At 32.5% G+C, this 15,634-nt stretch overlaps 1 protein-coding gene across 3 annotated transcripts in view; it reads right to left on the minus strand.

Annotated features, from left to right (window-relative positions):
- LOC123692063 (carbonic anhydrase-related protein 10) overlaps nt 1-15,634 on the minus strand; it is a 60,695-nt gene that overhangs the window by 6,933 nt on the left and 38,128 nt on the right. For all 3 annotated transcript variants that reach the window (XM_045636698.1, XM_045636699.1, XM_045636697.1), the window contains exons 2-5: nt 11,551-11,755; nt 5,051-5,101; nt 2,037-2,173; nt 1,535-1,726 (exon numbers count right to left, since the gene is read on the minus strand). In XM_045636698.1, the coding sequence (XP_045492654.1) occupies nt 1,535-1,726; nt 2,037-2,173; nt 5,051-5,101; nt 11,551-11,614 (444 nt within the window). In that variant the 5' untranslated portion in view covers nt 11,615-11,755. The remainder of the gene's footprint in view (nt 1-1,534; nt 1,727-2,036; nt 2,174-5,050; nt 5,102-11,550; nt 11,756-15,634) is intronic.

Consider the following 15,634-nt stretch of genomic DNA (forward strand, 5'->3'; position numbering starts at 1 on the left):
ATGCGTATGTGCGTTGAAGAACCTCCTAATTTTGTTATTTTTGTCACAATTGTATTTTATACGAGATATATTTTCGTTCTTATTTGTAGTTCTTTTAAAAGACTATAATAATTTTCTTTGAGTAGGTACCCAATAAAAATAGCAGCTTTTAGACTAATGCTTATGTGGGATGAATTGTTGGGCGACTGATTCAACTAATTTTCTCATTTTATATAAAATTGATTGCAACAACGTCTGCTTATCGGGTAGAAAAAAACAATCAGAAATGAAAAATGGAATTTAAATAATTCAAGCTATTATCTGTAACCGTTCATACAGAAATCATACTTACGCAAATTAATTTTTACCACGAAATATCTTATTATTACTTTTATTGCTGGGTATTTCAGTATTCTATCAATAAAAATAATTACTTTTTAATCCCAAATAACTCAGACAATCTTTACCTAGAAGTACATAAAATTGTTCAAAATATATCTATAAGCCTACCACCCGCAAACTCTTAAACAAATTAATAAACACGCTGTCTACACTTGTCTAATTTCCTAAAGTGCACGCCGTTGAGTTACGCTTAATTAACGGAAGCGAAAGTATTAACAGTAACACGAGCTTAATTAGTGTTTAGAGAACACGTATTGCATCCTCAAGTTACGCCGAGTAAACACTCGGATTGATGCGCACTAATTGATTGCAGACTCATCTAGACGTGCTGACGTCTGTGTTTTGAATTTACTGATAAAGAGGGCAGATGTATTTCCCAATATATTATATGCTTTATCCGCACTTGGAAATAAATCCTTCAAACGCGTCACTAATATTATGAATAAAACATAGAATTAAATGGGTTGTGAAGTGAATAGTTGGTTAAAATAACACATATTTTCTCATTTCTGGTCTATTTGAAGGTAGTAAATCTATTTAGAACAAAGTATAAGATTAACAGCAGAGTTCTCTTTGATGAAAATTTTCAAAGACTTTGGTCATGAAGTGAAGTCTACTGGATAGAAAACACAAGTATGCGTGGTCATAATATAATATTTGGTCTTTAAACATTGGTACACGTTTAAAACTTAAAATTGTATTAAATTATGTTCAATACCGAATTTATTATTATCGATAATATGTGCCTACGGGCTACGAGATAAATATAAATGTACTCACTTAAAACGTCGTAACAAAGCAAAGCACCTCAAGATTTTATTTCAATCGAGTTTTGTAAATGAATTTATTAGGATCATTGTTACGTTTCTCGGTGTTTAATTATATCAAACGTGGAACCAGTACCATTTTAATAACACATAATCAGTTTTCTTTGTCACGTTCATGATTTTAAAATGCTCCGGGCATTTAAAGAATAAAGAAATAAAATAAAACTACAAAATTATAACAGTCACGTATAGACCAAACAACAATATGATAAAATTGCTGATGCGAACTTCTCCTTGTGAACAATGAAATCGAATAAAAACGTATTATAAGATATTGGACCATTACGGATAGTATCGTGGATAATAAGATGAAATAATTTGCTTACCTCAGCGGGGAAAGAATATCCGTTAATCGCATGTTCTGAGCCGAATTGATCGTGGAGGCCATAATGTATGTGGATCTCGTGAAACTGATACTTGTATGAGAGCGGCCCGCCCGTTATATTGATGTGATGCCGAGTTTCGTTTTCCACGGTGAATATTACCGAGTGACCCGTGTTGCTTATTAATCCATTTATCTGTCGAATACATTGTTATCTTCATCTATTTGGAATGTATAAAACAAAAATAGGTAAAACTTTCCTACATTCATTTGTTTTTTCTTTTCCTACATTCAACGTTTGACTTACTTACAATTTTAACAATCGTGTTTGTGCTACATATACTAATATAATATTCATTGTAGGTTGTTGTAGAATTCAGTACTGTTTTTTTAAAAACCACTGAAAGTTTCTATACTTTTGTGTGGGTATAATAAACGTATTTAAGTAGGTACCCACATATACAAGCAATAAAAGCTCCCCCTCAATTATTTTTACTGTTTCGTACCCTATGTTTATCTATGTGCAAAAACCGTAGGTTTGGATCGAAGAGCAACTTCTCTGGTTCGAGGTTGACTGGAGACTGCCGCCGACCCTTGTTGCATAGCGACCACTCTGGGTTGATTAGACCCCAGAAAGCTGGACCTAATGGAAAGCATTCGGGTTAACAATTTTATAAAACTACCATTGATATGTTATCTTAAGACAACAAACTTTATCTTCGTCTGAATATCAAAGGAAGTTGAAGTTTGAACTATTATGAAATTCTACATATAAAAAAATCATTAGTAGGTAATAACATTTTTACTCAATATATCACACGATAAAAATTTTATTTATCATAATTAACATAATGCTGCTCTACAACTTTACAATACAACATCATACTTAGTATAATGCTCATTGTTCATATAGTTATAAACACTAGAAACATTTGACACCGCATTATGTAGTGTATATTGATACTAATCAAAGCACTCAGCAACGTCCAGATCTGTATCACAATGTGTAATGTGTCCTGTATGCTATGATGTAGCGTTCAAATCGCGGCCGCTAGTACATGCCATTCCCTAATTACCTATTTATTAGGTCATCTCACAAGCACAATGCCAATAAACAGTATTAGCAACCACATAACGCACACGATTTAAATTAATCCAGCCTTAAATATTCCTTCAAATTGAGCCATTAGATGGACTTTTGATTAGGACATTATAAATTCACATACCGACTGAATGTTCATTGTTCCGATTACGTCATAAATATCCACGAGCATTTTCGAATTATTTGTTGAAATTTCACGTGAAATGACATGGAATGTATGAAATGTGCATGAAATAATATTTTATGAATGCGCACGTGTTCATTATTATTGTCCACATACAAGCGCGATGTTCGCTTAATTATGATTCTTATTGAAAAAAAATAATGGAATTATTTTACATACACTGCAATGGATATGGTATGAACATGTTTTTAACTCGAATACATGTTTCCTCTTAATGAGAATGGAAGTGTAAAAGCGGTCGACATTTTTTCTACATACTTTTATATTATAGGAGACTTGAATGATTTACGAACTATTCATTAGAATGAGGTATGGTTTTCTACTCTGAAAGTCGAGGTTTTTTCTTTATAACAGAATAAAACCCGCCCTAGCTTAACCAAAAATCCACTGGGCATGGAATGCTTAACACGAATTTAGTTTAAAAATGTCAATTAATAAAATGCTCATTTGTTTTAGCCGCATATTTCACTCTTTCAGAAATATTCTTGTCTGAAGAAATAATAAGGGCATACACTAAGTTAAATTGGATTGTAAAATTAAATTTCATGCTGTAAAAAGTGTAAGTAGCGCCATCCAGAAACCGCTCACGTCTACGAGGTATTTCAATATGAGAGAAAACAGCGGAAAAGTGGCCAAAGTGCTTTGGATCGCGTTCACGGTTTTATTATTTATGACCTTGAAAATTGCATGAGTAAGCCGGCGCAGCGGTTGCGGTCACGCCTACTTTATAGCTATGCGTTAAGTGAACTTTCCTTGTATATACTTTTTGGCACACGGTTCATACGGGTCTTGTTGTGTGGATAAAAACTGCAATTACGTCAGCCGCAGGGTTCTAATTGCGCTATTCGTATTGCACTCCGCAAGTGCCGTTTCTAAGCTTTTATCGGCTATAGTTATGGCCGGTTAGAATATCATCGCACGGTTTAAACGCTTTAATTAAAAAATAGCTCCATTATGATTTTACTACGGTTCCTGTAAGTGGCTATTTATTTATTTATATATCCTTTAAAACACGTGATAAAACTCTAAAAGAAGCGAGATCGAAGTTTGGGTAGTTAGCGTGATTACTAATGGGCTTGAATATTACAAGAGATCGGAGGGTGAGGGTCTCACGCAACATCACTTTACTAATACTGGATGTATCGAAAATGCTACTTCTATACATTTTTAACGAATGTCTACAGTACTTGATTAGCTAACCTTGTTGTTGTAAATATATAAATCTGTGTATTATAGTATAAGGTAGCATTAGCTTTTGTTCTATATTCGTAATCTGTTAATAATTGTTAGGTACCTACACATTTCTCTACATATAAAATTTTAGCAATAAATTAATTCTTATGTAAGTATCAAGGAGCAAAATTTATTTAAACATCACTATAAGCATAAACCACATTGTAAAGCTCGTACAGGAACGCATAAATCAAAATTTTATTACAGAAATATCATGTGCATATCATAAAATTGGAGAAAGACTGAAATTTCTGTTACGGAATGATATGATAACACACCTCACAATTTCGCGAGTAACGCAATATGAATGCAAGATAAATTGGCCGTATAAATTTCATGTCACGTAAACTGGCAAAAATGTTATCGGCACAGAAAAATTGATACGGGAAACGTTATATTTGCGGTGCGTTTGCGGTAGGTCAATGGATTGAGGTTTCACTTCATCCCCTCACATACGGATTTGCAGTTGACGTTACCGTGTGTTATGGTAGTCAGTCCAGTCATGCCTTTATGTGTAATACGATAATAGAGCACGTATGTGAGCTGTTTAATCCCTATTGTAATGTTTATCAGCTTAATAAGTTGCTTAACTAGCATCTATATGCTGTCAGTATATTATGTATTTGTAATTCCAATATTCACATTTAGATTGCAGCGTTGCATGCTTGATTCAAGGAAATATTTAACAATGGAAAAAAAAAGTGTGCGTACATGAACAGTTTATTTTGGGTATTAAATTATTGTATTTTATGTTGAGCTTCTCTAAAAAATCTCTCAAACAGAATTTCCATTTTTGAAATATCTGTGAAAATTAAAAGCGTGTAATTACGCTTTATCAATACACCGATATCTACTGAATATAAAAAGGACGGCACTAACTGATAAATATTCATAGATTTATACAGATATTTATGCAGAAGCACAGATAACAAATGGAATACAAAAGCAGCATGCAATTTGAGCATTTGAGCGGAATAGTTATAATTTGGGTTTTGGCTCACCTGAGATGCCGTCGTAGGTCCACCATTCCTCCCAGCTGACGCCGTTCACGGCTGCAATCAAACCGACACTAATTAAGTCTGTGCAACTCCAATTGCTTACATTTATCATCACATTTTTGATATTAATATGTATTTTATGAGTTTAAAGAAATTTAATAAATATTCGGTAATATGGAATCCCAAAAATCTCTGGTGGAAAATAGCTTAAATACTTTCCTTTGTGTCTGTTGTTATAATTTTTTGTAATTGCATATTTTATAGTTGTATTTAACTTCTTCCTCTTCCTTCAACTTTATTAATGCAACAAAGGAGTTATCTAGATTTGATTGTTGTTTTTAAAATAAAGAATGTTATATCTTATCTCTGTTTGTCTATAGCTGTACAATTATGTGTCGATGCTTAGTTGGAAAATGTGACATGCCAACAAAATGTTACAATATTTATTATTTTAACAGTAAACAATTCTACAGCTTCATATTGGTTTTCCTGGCTGTTGAGTCAAGAGCGGATAAATCATTGTTTTATGAACGCTGATGAATTGCATTTGATTGAAGATAAAAGAACATTTTAATAACGCTAACTGACGAGGGAGGGTTGCAAAATCGACCGATTTTTTGTCTTGTTCTGAAACGAACGGCCATTTATGATCTGAGAAAAGTGTAGTTCGAATGGATATTCTGTACACGTTATTGTTTTTAAAAACAATCTGAAACTATACCGATAAACCTATTACATAACAGTCCTAAAATATTTCAAATTATAGCAATAATGTATAAAAATTGCAACTGTATATAGTAAAAAGGCATTAAAGTACAAAAAAGTCTAAATACATTGTTATCTGTATTTTATTATTGTACCCTTTTTATAATCGAATATATAGAATACTGTATGTTAGACCAATTTCAATCAAACTATAAAAATGCGAAATAGAAGTTTTTGTACCAAAGATCAACCAAACTCATATTATTTATTGCTCTAAATTACGATTTCTATCCATTTAAAAAGCCTTCGGAATCGGGAAGATTTGACAACGCACAGAATTTTAAAACATTTTTTAGATTATATTTGCAAGTTATTCAAATCATTTTTTCACTAACTAGTGAAAGGAACATCGCGATAAAACTAGTGAACTAAAGTTTGACATGTGACGTCTACAAAACCGTAGGTACTCCTTCACAAGCTTAACGCCTAAACCCTCGAATACCCTGTGACACTGCAGTGGGAACAAAATATGCTTATGGTTAAAATAAATTGCACGTTTATAATACATAGTATCGTAGAATAACCATAGTATAATATTAAGTCTGTGCATAGGTACAATGGTATAACTGTAGCAACATATAAGCCAATACTTTCCTGTCAACGTCAACGCGTTTTAATTTATAACCAATCCTTTTTTAATTCTCGCTTGATCAATGTTCGTTTGTAATTGCAAGTTCATATTTCATTTATGCAATTTGAAACGTTATTGGTTATTACAGAATATCGTATAATCGCTTTTTAACTGACTTTAGTAATTTTGCCCCTCGGATTGACCAGTTAGTCTATGACTATTATCAATTAATATAAACTAAAAAAGACTTAGGTATATAATATTCCCTAATAGCTGATATATTTTGCAGGAAAAAAAAGAAAAGGCTCAATATTTTATGGTGAAATAGCCTTTTGGTGTTGCAACATTTAAGGTTTTCATGGTCATCATTTAAAATTTTATAGCAAAACTTTTATTGAACAACAACATACTTTACAGTCATATACTAATAATTATATTATGTGACAGGTTGCTAATTGATGTTTTCGCTCTAATTATTTTTTAAAAATATTATGTAATTAGATTTAAATGAAATGTATTTCGTAAAGAACATAATATTAAGAGTAATATAATTTATACGTTTCAAAGAAAAGCAGAACATGAAAATTTTTCGTTCCAAAAGTGTAAATATTCAAAATTCATAAGCAGCATCACCTCACGATGAACGGATTTCGAGAGATTAAAATTTCTAATTTGAGCGTCGTGAAGTTCTCTTAATTAAGATTATAAGATACTTATGTTTCAGAGCAATTAATTCAAAAATACTAAAACAAAATTCGTCTGCCGTAATTATCTGTTAAGTATCTTTTATTTTAACAAGATATTCTCACCTGACGGATGTTAGATTATTTTGATTTCAAATTAATGAATGTAATAACCTTGTTCGCCGAACGGTTAAATTAAATTAAGGTATATTGAGTTTCGGTATTTTAATATTAAGTTCGGTTTATTAAAATGGAGATATTCGTATAAAAAATCGATAAGCCAACAAGTATATGTTTCGAAGCGTGCAGTTGAAATGTATACCGGTCTCGAAACTTACTCGATACACGCCTGATTTATGTTTTTAATTTAAATTTTTGCATTCGCCAGGCGAAGTTCGCCACGGACGCGCCGCCTGCATTGCAAATATACCTATATCGTAGTTGACTCGAGAGATCGTTTCGAGTTGCGATTCGATACAACTTCACTGAACTATCGAGTTTTAATCTTTTAATGCTACTTGATAACTTTCGACGTTATGGAAATACTGAGAAACATAATAATTGGCGATGTATGACTTTTGAAAGCATTTTTTTTATATTCGTTTGCTTTGGCAAATCACTTCGGGAGAATGATTTACTTTTACCGTATTCCTTTTGTGGAAATAGTTTATATTATTTGTAATTAATATTGTATTTTCATCTTACACAATTACCTATCTTTCAATGCGTTAAGTATCAGCTAGCATTATATGTTTAAGAAATAATTCTATAAAACTAAATTATATATAAAATATAGGTTAAAAAAAAGATATCTATTTCGTGGAAGTGTCAGAAGATTCTTACCTTTCTCAACTGTCGTATAAAAACCATAAAACCATAATTGCTGGTTATTAAAGCAGTGAATTAAAGGTCTTATAATATAATAATAATTTTAAACTTCATTAGTGTTCGGGGATAACAGAAAGCTTACCGGCCTACATTTACTGAATACAGGATGATACAGCTCAGTGCGGCTTAGAGCAACCTTACAGTCGGGAACGACACCTGCGGCAATTCATATAGTTTTATGGGATTCATTGAAGCGAGAATAGTTTTGCCAAAATAGGGAACCAAATTTGTACGGAGTTCAATTATTTAACACTGATTTAGATTCGAAGTTATGTGACAAAGATATTTCGAATACATCGATGCTTGTTCTTTCTTCTTTCATAATTACTAATAATAAGTCATGATTCAAAACATGAGTAAGTTATAAACTATTCACAGCCTATAATTAAAATATTTCACACTGTGTTATTAACCCCAGAGAAAAGTATTGTCTGTACTTTGCAATCTAGCAGTATCAATAACATAAAACAGACCTCTATTTTAACACATTTCTATGTTATTAAAAGCAGATAATGTAGGGTTACTTTAATTTCTCTGATGTCTCGCTACAACGAAATTTAATATTGCATCTTTATGCATCTTTGAAACAAACATAAGATTGAATTCTTATGCATTGTTGCATTTTGCAGACGCAATTGCTACGTGATGGAGGAAAAGCTCGCCGGGGAGGGAGACGCCAGTCAGCGTCTGTTTTGCAGTCTTAACTCTCGGCAAACGGAACTCTAGTAGGACTTAAATGCTCACCGGAATATGAAATATGTTTGATGTGAAAATCTGATTCACAACCCTTTTCCACATTTCAAATAGTCATAAACAGCGCGGACACAAACACATTTTAACGACAATAGCGAATGCAACAATATTTTATAGGTATTGATGTCCCAATCAAATGTTGAAAACGTGAGCAATTCGCAGCCGACGAACTCCACAAAGAGCTTCAACCGTGCATCGGAAATGAATCAGTTTGAGAAGGGTCTCAGTGAGGTAAATGATATATCTGTGGAATTTAACCGTTCGAATGCGAACTCTAATGCCTACGAGATACCGTCCATTACGAATATTTACCGTGAATTAAAACAGGATGCATTTGAGACGTATCGCATTCAACTATTTGCATTTTTAATTCATAGAGCAAGTTCGTTAATGCTCAAGATTCAAGAGTAATTTAATTAAACGTTACATCGCATGACTTTGAACGGTTTGTGATAAAGACAGATGCGAATGCACATTTCAAGTTTCGCCGTATGATTTTCCGATGCGGTGAGCTGCAGTTATAGAACGAATGGAAATGTCATCGATGTATGAAATAAATAAATAAAATTCACGTGGAAAATAGGCAATTTCACGGTGCATTGGTCGTTCTTTACGTGGCATGTGCAAGCCTGCGCCGATCGCGACGCACTTGACGCCGGCCCAACAAAAGCTTCATTGGTTCGAATAAATTCAACTCGATTCCAGATAAATTTATCACATTGTAAGTGTGAATTACAAATCGTCGGTAAGCATGTAACTGTATAGTTGTAAAAAAATAATGAATTTATATCAACCTAACAATTTTACAGTACAACATGAAAAAAAGATTTGTAAAATGTATAAACAAAATAAATATCAACACTTTTAAAACTCTATAATATTACGAACTTCTTTTCCTGCAATTTGGAATATTACAAGTGAAATATACGTAAAATGGTCCATTCCTTATTCTCAATATCAAAAGCACAGCAAAAATATGGGTTGTCGCTTATGAAACAGTATTCTCGCGACCGCATCGATGTAGTGAAGTTACGTATTCAAACCGTATCGTACCGGCGTGGCGCGTCTGAACTCCTACCTATGCAAATTCTACACTATTGCATTTGTGCTCCCCAAATATCTATAATAGCGATCATCCCTAATGGAATTTCCTTCTTATTGTACAAATAAATGTCCCAGAGCTGAACAAAATGTTTATCTTGAACGTTTATTGGCGTCGTTGTAGTTAACACGAGTGTATATATAAGTATTTTTTGCTTCCTACTTTACTTTGTTCGTATAAATATCAAAAATGCGTTTCATTTTGCGGAAAACACGAACTTTGCAGTATCGTTATTACATTATATAATTCCAATTTATACAACGAAATGCTGTTAAACTTTTGTCGGTACATGTTTCAATTTAACTTCTGTATTTATCGTTAGACGAAATGATAATGTTTTCGGAATAGTATTTCACAAACTAATTTATTCGGGTGTGTCATGACGACTGTGGTAAATTAGAAATTTTAGTGCAAGAACGATATTCAGTGAAGCAAAGTTAAATTAAAGTCGTGTACGGATTTGGCGGCGTCCGTTCCAGCTTAAGACCAGGCCCGCCACCTGCGCTCCAAAACAGTACTGAAAACACAATTTGCGGTGCGCCTTTTGTGACTTTTATGCAATTTATATTTCATATTTATGTACGACACTGCACGTCCACTCATTCATGGCTTTATTTTAATTTGCCAGATGTTCATCCCGTGTCTGTTTTCCTTTATGAATCGTATAAGCGCGGAATAAAAATTAATCCGATATTTCTATCTCGCTGATGTAAATACAGATGAATATTTAGTGATTTTAATTAAATTTCAACGTATTGAAAGAAATATTTTGTTAAAATATATTTTTCTTTGAAATGAGTAGACTAATTTAATTTTCGAATAGCCGTACAGTAATATATAATATAGGGCTTCTTCTGAGAAATGTCCTTTTTTAAATTGATTTAAGGTTATATTATATCAGGTTATAGGCAATGAACAGAATCACAAAATATTACAATTAATTACGTATATCATAAGCAAAATAGTCAAGATTATAAAACGCGAAGTGAAGTTTTTTATTTATTTGACCATTAAAATTAACAAAGTAGAGACATCTTTGAAATCTACCAATTTTAGGTTGCTCCCTTCAGTTATATATATTACATTATAATACAGTATAAATAAATAATTTGGGTTAAATCGTGTAAAAAAAACAGATGACGGTAAAAATATACCTAGTCGTATATACCTGCCTATATTGTAAAGTTATGAAGAGTCGGTGCCTATTTTTATTATTTTTTGAAGAAGGAATTAGCCGCTTTAGCCCAAAAGTATGATTTAGGCTGTGTTAATAAAACAGTGGTAAACAAAAGAAAGAGCACAAACAAGGTGATAAAATACGTCTGAAGAACCAGCCTATATATAATCAGCTTAGTGATAAATTGGTAAACAGCACGCGAGCGACACAGCTGCTTCCGGCCTCCCTCTGACTGTCTTCATACCTCGCCAGTTACCTTTGTCTGAAGGTGTAACTATTACGGACAGTCTTGAATTAAACTGAACTTAATCGTGATTAAAATGGGAGCTAATTTCATGAAATATTCCTTACGTTTATTATTATTTGCTGCTTTTTTAGTTTCAACTTCTCTACCTACAATTATAATGTTCCCTAAACTTTTTCAACAGTCGGTTTAGTTCGGGAAGTAAAGTATCAAGATATCTTTTAACATTCTTTCAAATAATATGTACTACCGCTAAGTATAAAACCATTATTTACATTATATAAGAGACGTAAAGTAAGAGAATATGTACACAAACTTACCAGAAAATGATAGTAATATCTGGAGAAATGCGGACGCTGTAGCGACTCCAACCAGGCCGGGCATTGTCTAAACAACGTCTCTCGGCCACGACATCTGAAATCCTTTATGATTCTATCGTCAAATACTCGTCCTCATTCATTTTGTTCTTTAAAACATTAAGTATTAATGTTTAAATGCTCTCTTGGCTCGTTACGCTTCTCTTTCCTGGAACAAAGATATTTAATTTAGCTTTTCTTTATTCTGCCACATATATCGACAAAATATTGGAATTAGATATCGAATTACTTGTTCAACTAGTTACTAGATTCTTTAAGGACTTCAGTAAAAAGGAAGACAGTCTTAAACATTACAATTAGAATACAACGTCCAGTTTACAAGTTTCTCTTTTTTAACTCATTCAATATACTCATATAAATAATGAAAAATTGATGTCTCATGTGCTAATTTGCTATAAGTGCTACTTAATTTTGTTGGCAATTGGTTATAACTTATACCCACAAAGATTAGGTAATTTAAAATCCGAGTGTTTTGTTTTTGATTTTATGTTTCCGAGTAGCAATTACCTATGTCACAGAAAGAGCTCGTGTTATCAATGCTTTATTTGGAAAGAGAACAAATGAATGCATCATGCATTTTCAACTGACTATCAAAAAAAGATGAGTTCAACTTCATGCTATCAAACTAGGACTGTATGAGCTAGATTGAATAAGTCATCCAGTTTGATAAGATGCAAAATTGGATTCATATGATTTGATTCTTTTAGGCATAGAGAGTTGGTAAACAATTTTCGATTAATTATAATGTCTGTTTAAATATTTTATAAACATTTTCGACGGAAACAAATGTATTACTTGAAATAAAGATAAATTTCAGAAACGGCCTAAATAAATCATGTTTTAACTATTTTACTTTTAGCACCTGGAATAAACTATCAGATAAGCTAGGCATTTTGCAGTTACCAAGAAACCGCAGAAAATACCTTTACTACTTGTAAACTTGTCAAATATCGTTCAAAGATATCAATCGCACTTTTAATTTATCCAAAGTCACTAACAATAACTAACCAGGTATTGTACTTTGAAAACTATCTAAGCAACCCCGAAATAGCCATGGAAGTATTAAAAAATATATCAAACGGGACGAAGAGTCAACAAAAGACTAGAGGCTTCAACTAAATTAAACAACTATGATTCCTGGATTTCATAAATAGCACAAGGAATTTAATCTACCCAAAGAACAACAGTAAGATTATACTAATGTTGCCATATCTCAGCTGCAAGTCTTGATAATGGAAATTTGATAGGTCGCGGCGTGTGTAACACTTGAACGTCGAGCTCTAGGTACGCTTTATTGTATAAATAAGCTTAAAGTAGTGCGGTATCACGCGAACGGGTCGTTAACCCTGCCTCATGGTGTACTAATGGGACTACAGAGTGTCAACGCGACGGTAGGGAAACCACATCACCGCACCCTGTCACCCAAGAATCTCTATAATCAAAGCGTAATAAAAGGAAGAAAAGGTTTAGGACTGTTGCGGTCTACGGGATGAATGGCATGGATTTCATAATTCAATTGTTTTTATTATGTATACAAGGTGGCATTGTTCTTAGTTCAATAAATCAATAGTAACCTTAAACTTGTATTGAAAAATAAACATGGAACTGCTTATAGGTATTGTCTATTATGATGAACATTTTGAATTCAAAAGATAGGAAGCGTAAATAATATTATATCATAGGAAACATTACACTTTCATTTTCCAGTAATTGCATCCAAAAAGTGTAGTAAATGCCGGAGGCATAATAACAAAAAACGTCAATAACGTTATGTTAAAAGAGTTGAATAGATTGGGAGCAGTGCAGAGTGGAATGTCAGGAAAAAATTTTTGAAAAGGTCCCCTTTTTCAAAGCCACGTCGTCGTCGTATTGAATGCGTTTTAATGAAAAAACATGCGCCGATTCGCAACAGTCAAGGGAATTAAATCCTCAGCGCGGCGCTCGCGATTTCAAATGCATCGGAATTTTCATTTACCCGAATATTATTTTCATAGGGGATTCTGCAGAGCCTATTTAAATTATGATAGCGTTTGATTAATTTTGTTGCAACCTACCAGATGTTACCGTGGTCCATTTTGGAATTTCATTTTAGTATGAAATTGAAAGAATGGAAAATTAATAAAATGATATTGTTATGGTGTATGTTCATCCTCAGATTTCAATGCGAAAGTGTATTTCTTTATTAACCGTCTGAACGGAGTTTGTGTGTGTATTTAAATTTTAAGAAATTACTTTTGAGTAGTTAAGAGATATTTAGGATGAGCTACCTTTTACAGCAGTGAAACCTCTCATTCGTAGACTACGCGGGCGGCTCCGTAGGCGTTAAGCTTGTTAGAGGTACCTACATTTACGTTGAATGCCGTTTCATTAAGATTAAATTTATTTGTAACGAATTTTAAGTGTCTGTGTCTCTATCATTTTGTAATGAGCTAAGTTCATCAATTTAAAGCACCAACTATTGTTAAATGTAATAATAATCATAAGACGCTAAACTAATTTATAAGTATTATTAAACTGCGGATTTAATTAGGTAAATATATGCATAAACCTTTTAATAAAAAAAATTAAATTGCAAATGGATATAATATAACAATAGAAACTGCTCACGCGCCGTAAAGTGGACGAATCGAGTGCGCAGAGATTCATATATACGAAATATCATAGACGAAATTTGTTAATCTATGGGGAAATTTATTCTTTATTAAGGTTTCAGTGAGCTCTAGTAAAACAATCGTGCCTTTTTGATGTTTTTCCAGATAATTACGTTACTCCGTATGTGAGTCAGACTCACTCTTAGCCGGTTTCATTAAATAATAAAGTACCAATAGGAAATACAATTTGCCCACTTACAATATTTTCTTTCGGGTGCACTTATCTATAACTCAGGTATAAAAGAAAGTTCACTAAACGTAATAATCGTATTATCTACGTTTTTTCAGTAACTGCACATTGATATCCAAGTCCTGTTACATGTTTGTAGCAAAAATTGTACTTATTGAATTTTACTCATAAATAATTTAACTAGCAATAAGCTTACTCCCAAAGTATTATGTACTTCTAGTTCAGGATACATCGCCCATTTTTGCAAGTGACTACTATCAAGCTGATTTTCCGTTTGTAGCTTTATTTTGATGAGACACCGAATAATTTCGTGTACGAAACTCTCGATTGTGGTAGCTAACAGAGATAACAAGGATAAAATTTTTTGATTTGATGGTTCTCAAATATTTATTACGCAATTTGTAGGACAATATGTCTGTTGAATTATATAAACATTAACTAAGTGAAAACAAAAAAAATCAGCTTGTTAGTAATCATTTATGATGACCTCGTTATCGATACACTTTGGAAAGGGGGACACTTTGAACAAACCATAGATTTTGTAGGACAAATATTTTTTCGAATAATTTAGGTAATTATCTTGAGATTGAACAAAAAAAAAATCAGTTAGTAACAAATATTTGAGAACCATCAATTCAAAAATTTTTATCATTGTTATCTCTGTTAGCTACCACAATCGAGACTTTCGTACACGAAATTATTGGGCGTCTCATCAAAATAAAGCTACAAACGGAAAATTAGCTTGATAGTAGTCACTTACAAAAATGGGCGATGTATCCTGAACTATTCAAGATATAGGTAATTTGTGGCTTGTATACAATATTTTTAAATAGATTAATTTCACGAAAATCACTTTTTTATTGAATTACATGAAACAAAGTACCCTTTAACTTAGAGATTTCAGCTAATGCCATAAAAAGTTTCATCCGATTTCTCCATTATGTCGTTTTGTTATGATCAAATAAATTGTAATATTGAAGGATTAAAAAATCTAAATAAATTGTTCACATATTTTGTGAGTAAGTACCTACTAAGCCGAGATATTTTACGAGCGCCTCGACTTTATATGAGATTGAAGAAACTTTTGAAAACTTTGCATGTGATCATATTTATTTTGATCTCTCTCACAAAAATACGATTCTTCAACTAGTGTAATTGTTGGAGTACTTTAATTTGTTTTCAATAA

The sequence above is a fragment of the Colias croceus genome, chromosome 5 (assembly GCF_905220415.1).
Source record: "Colias croceus chromosome 5, ilColCroc2.1".
NCBI lineage: Eukaryota > Metazoa > Arthropoda > Insecta > Lepidoptera > Pieridae > Colias > Colias croceus.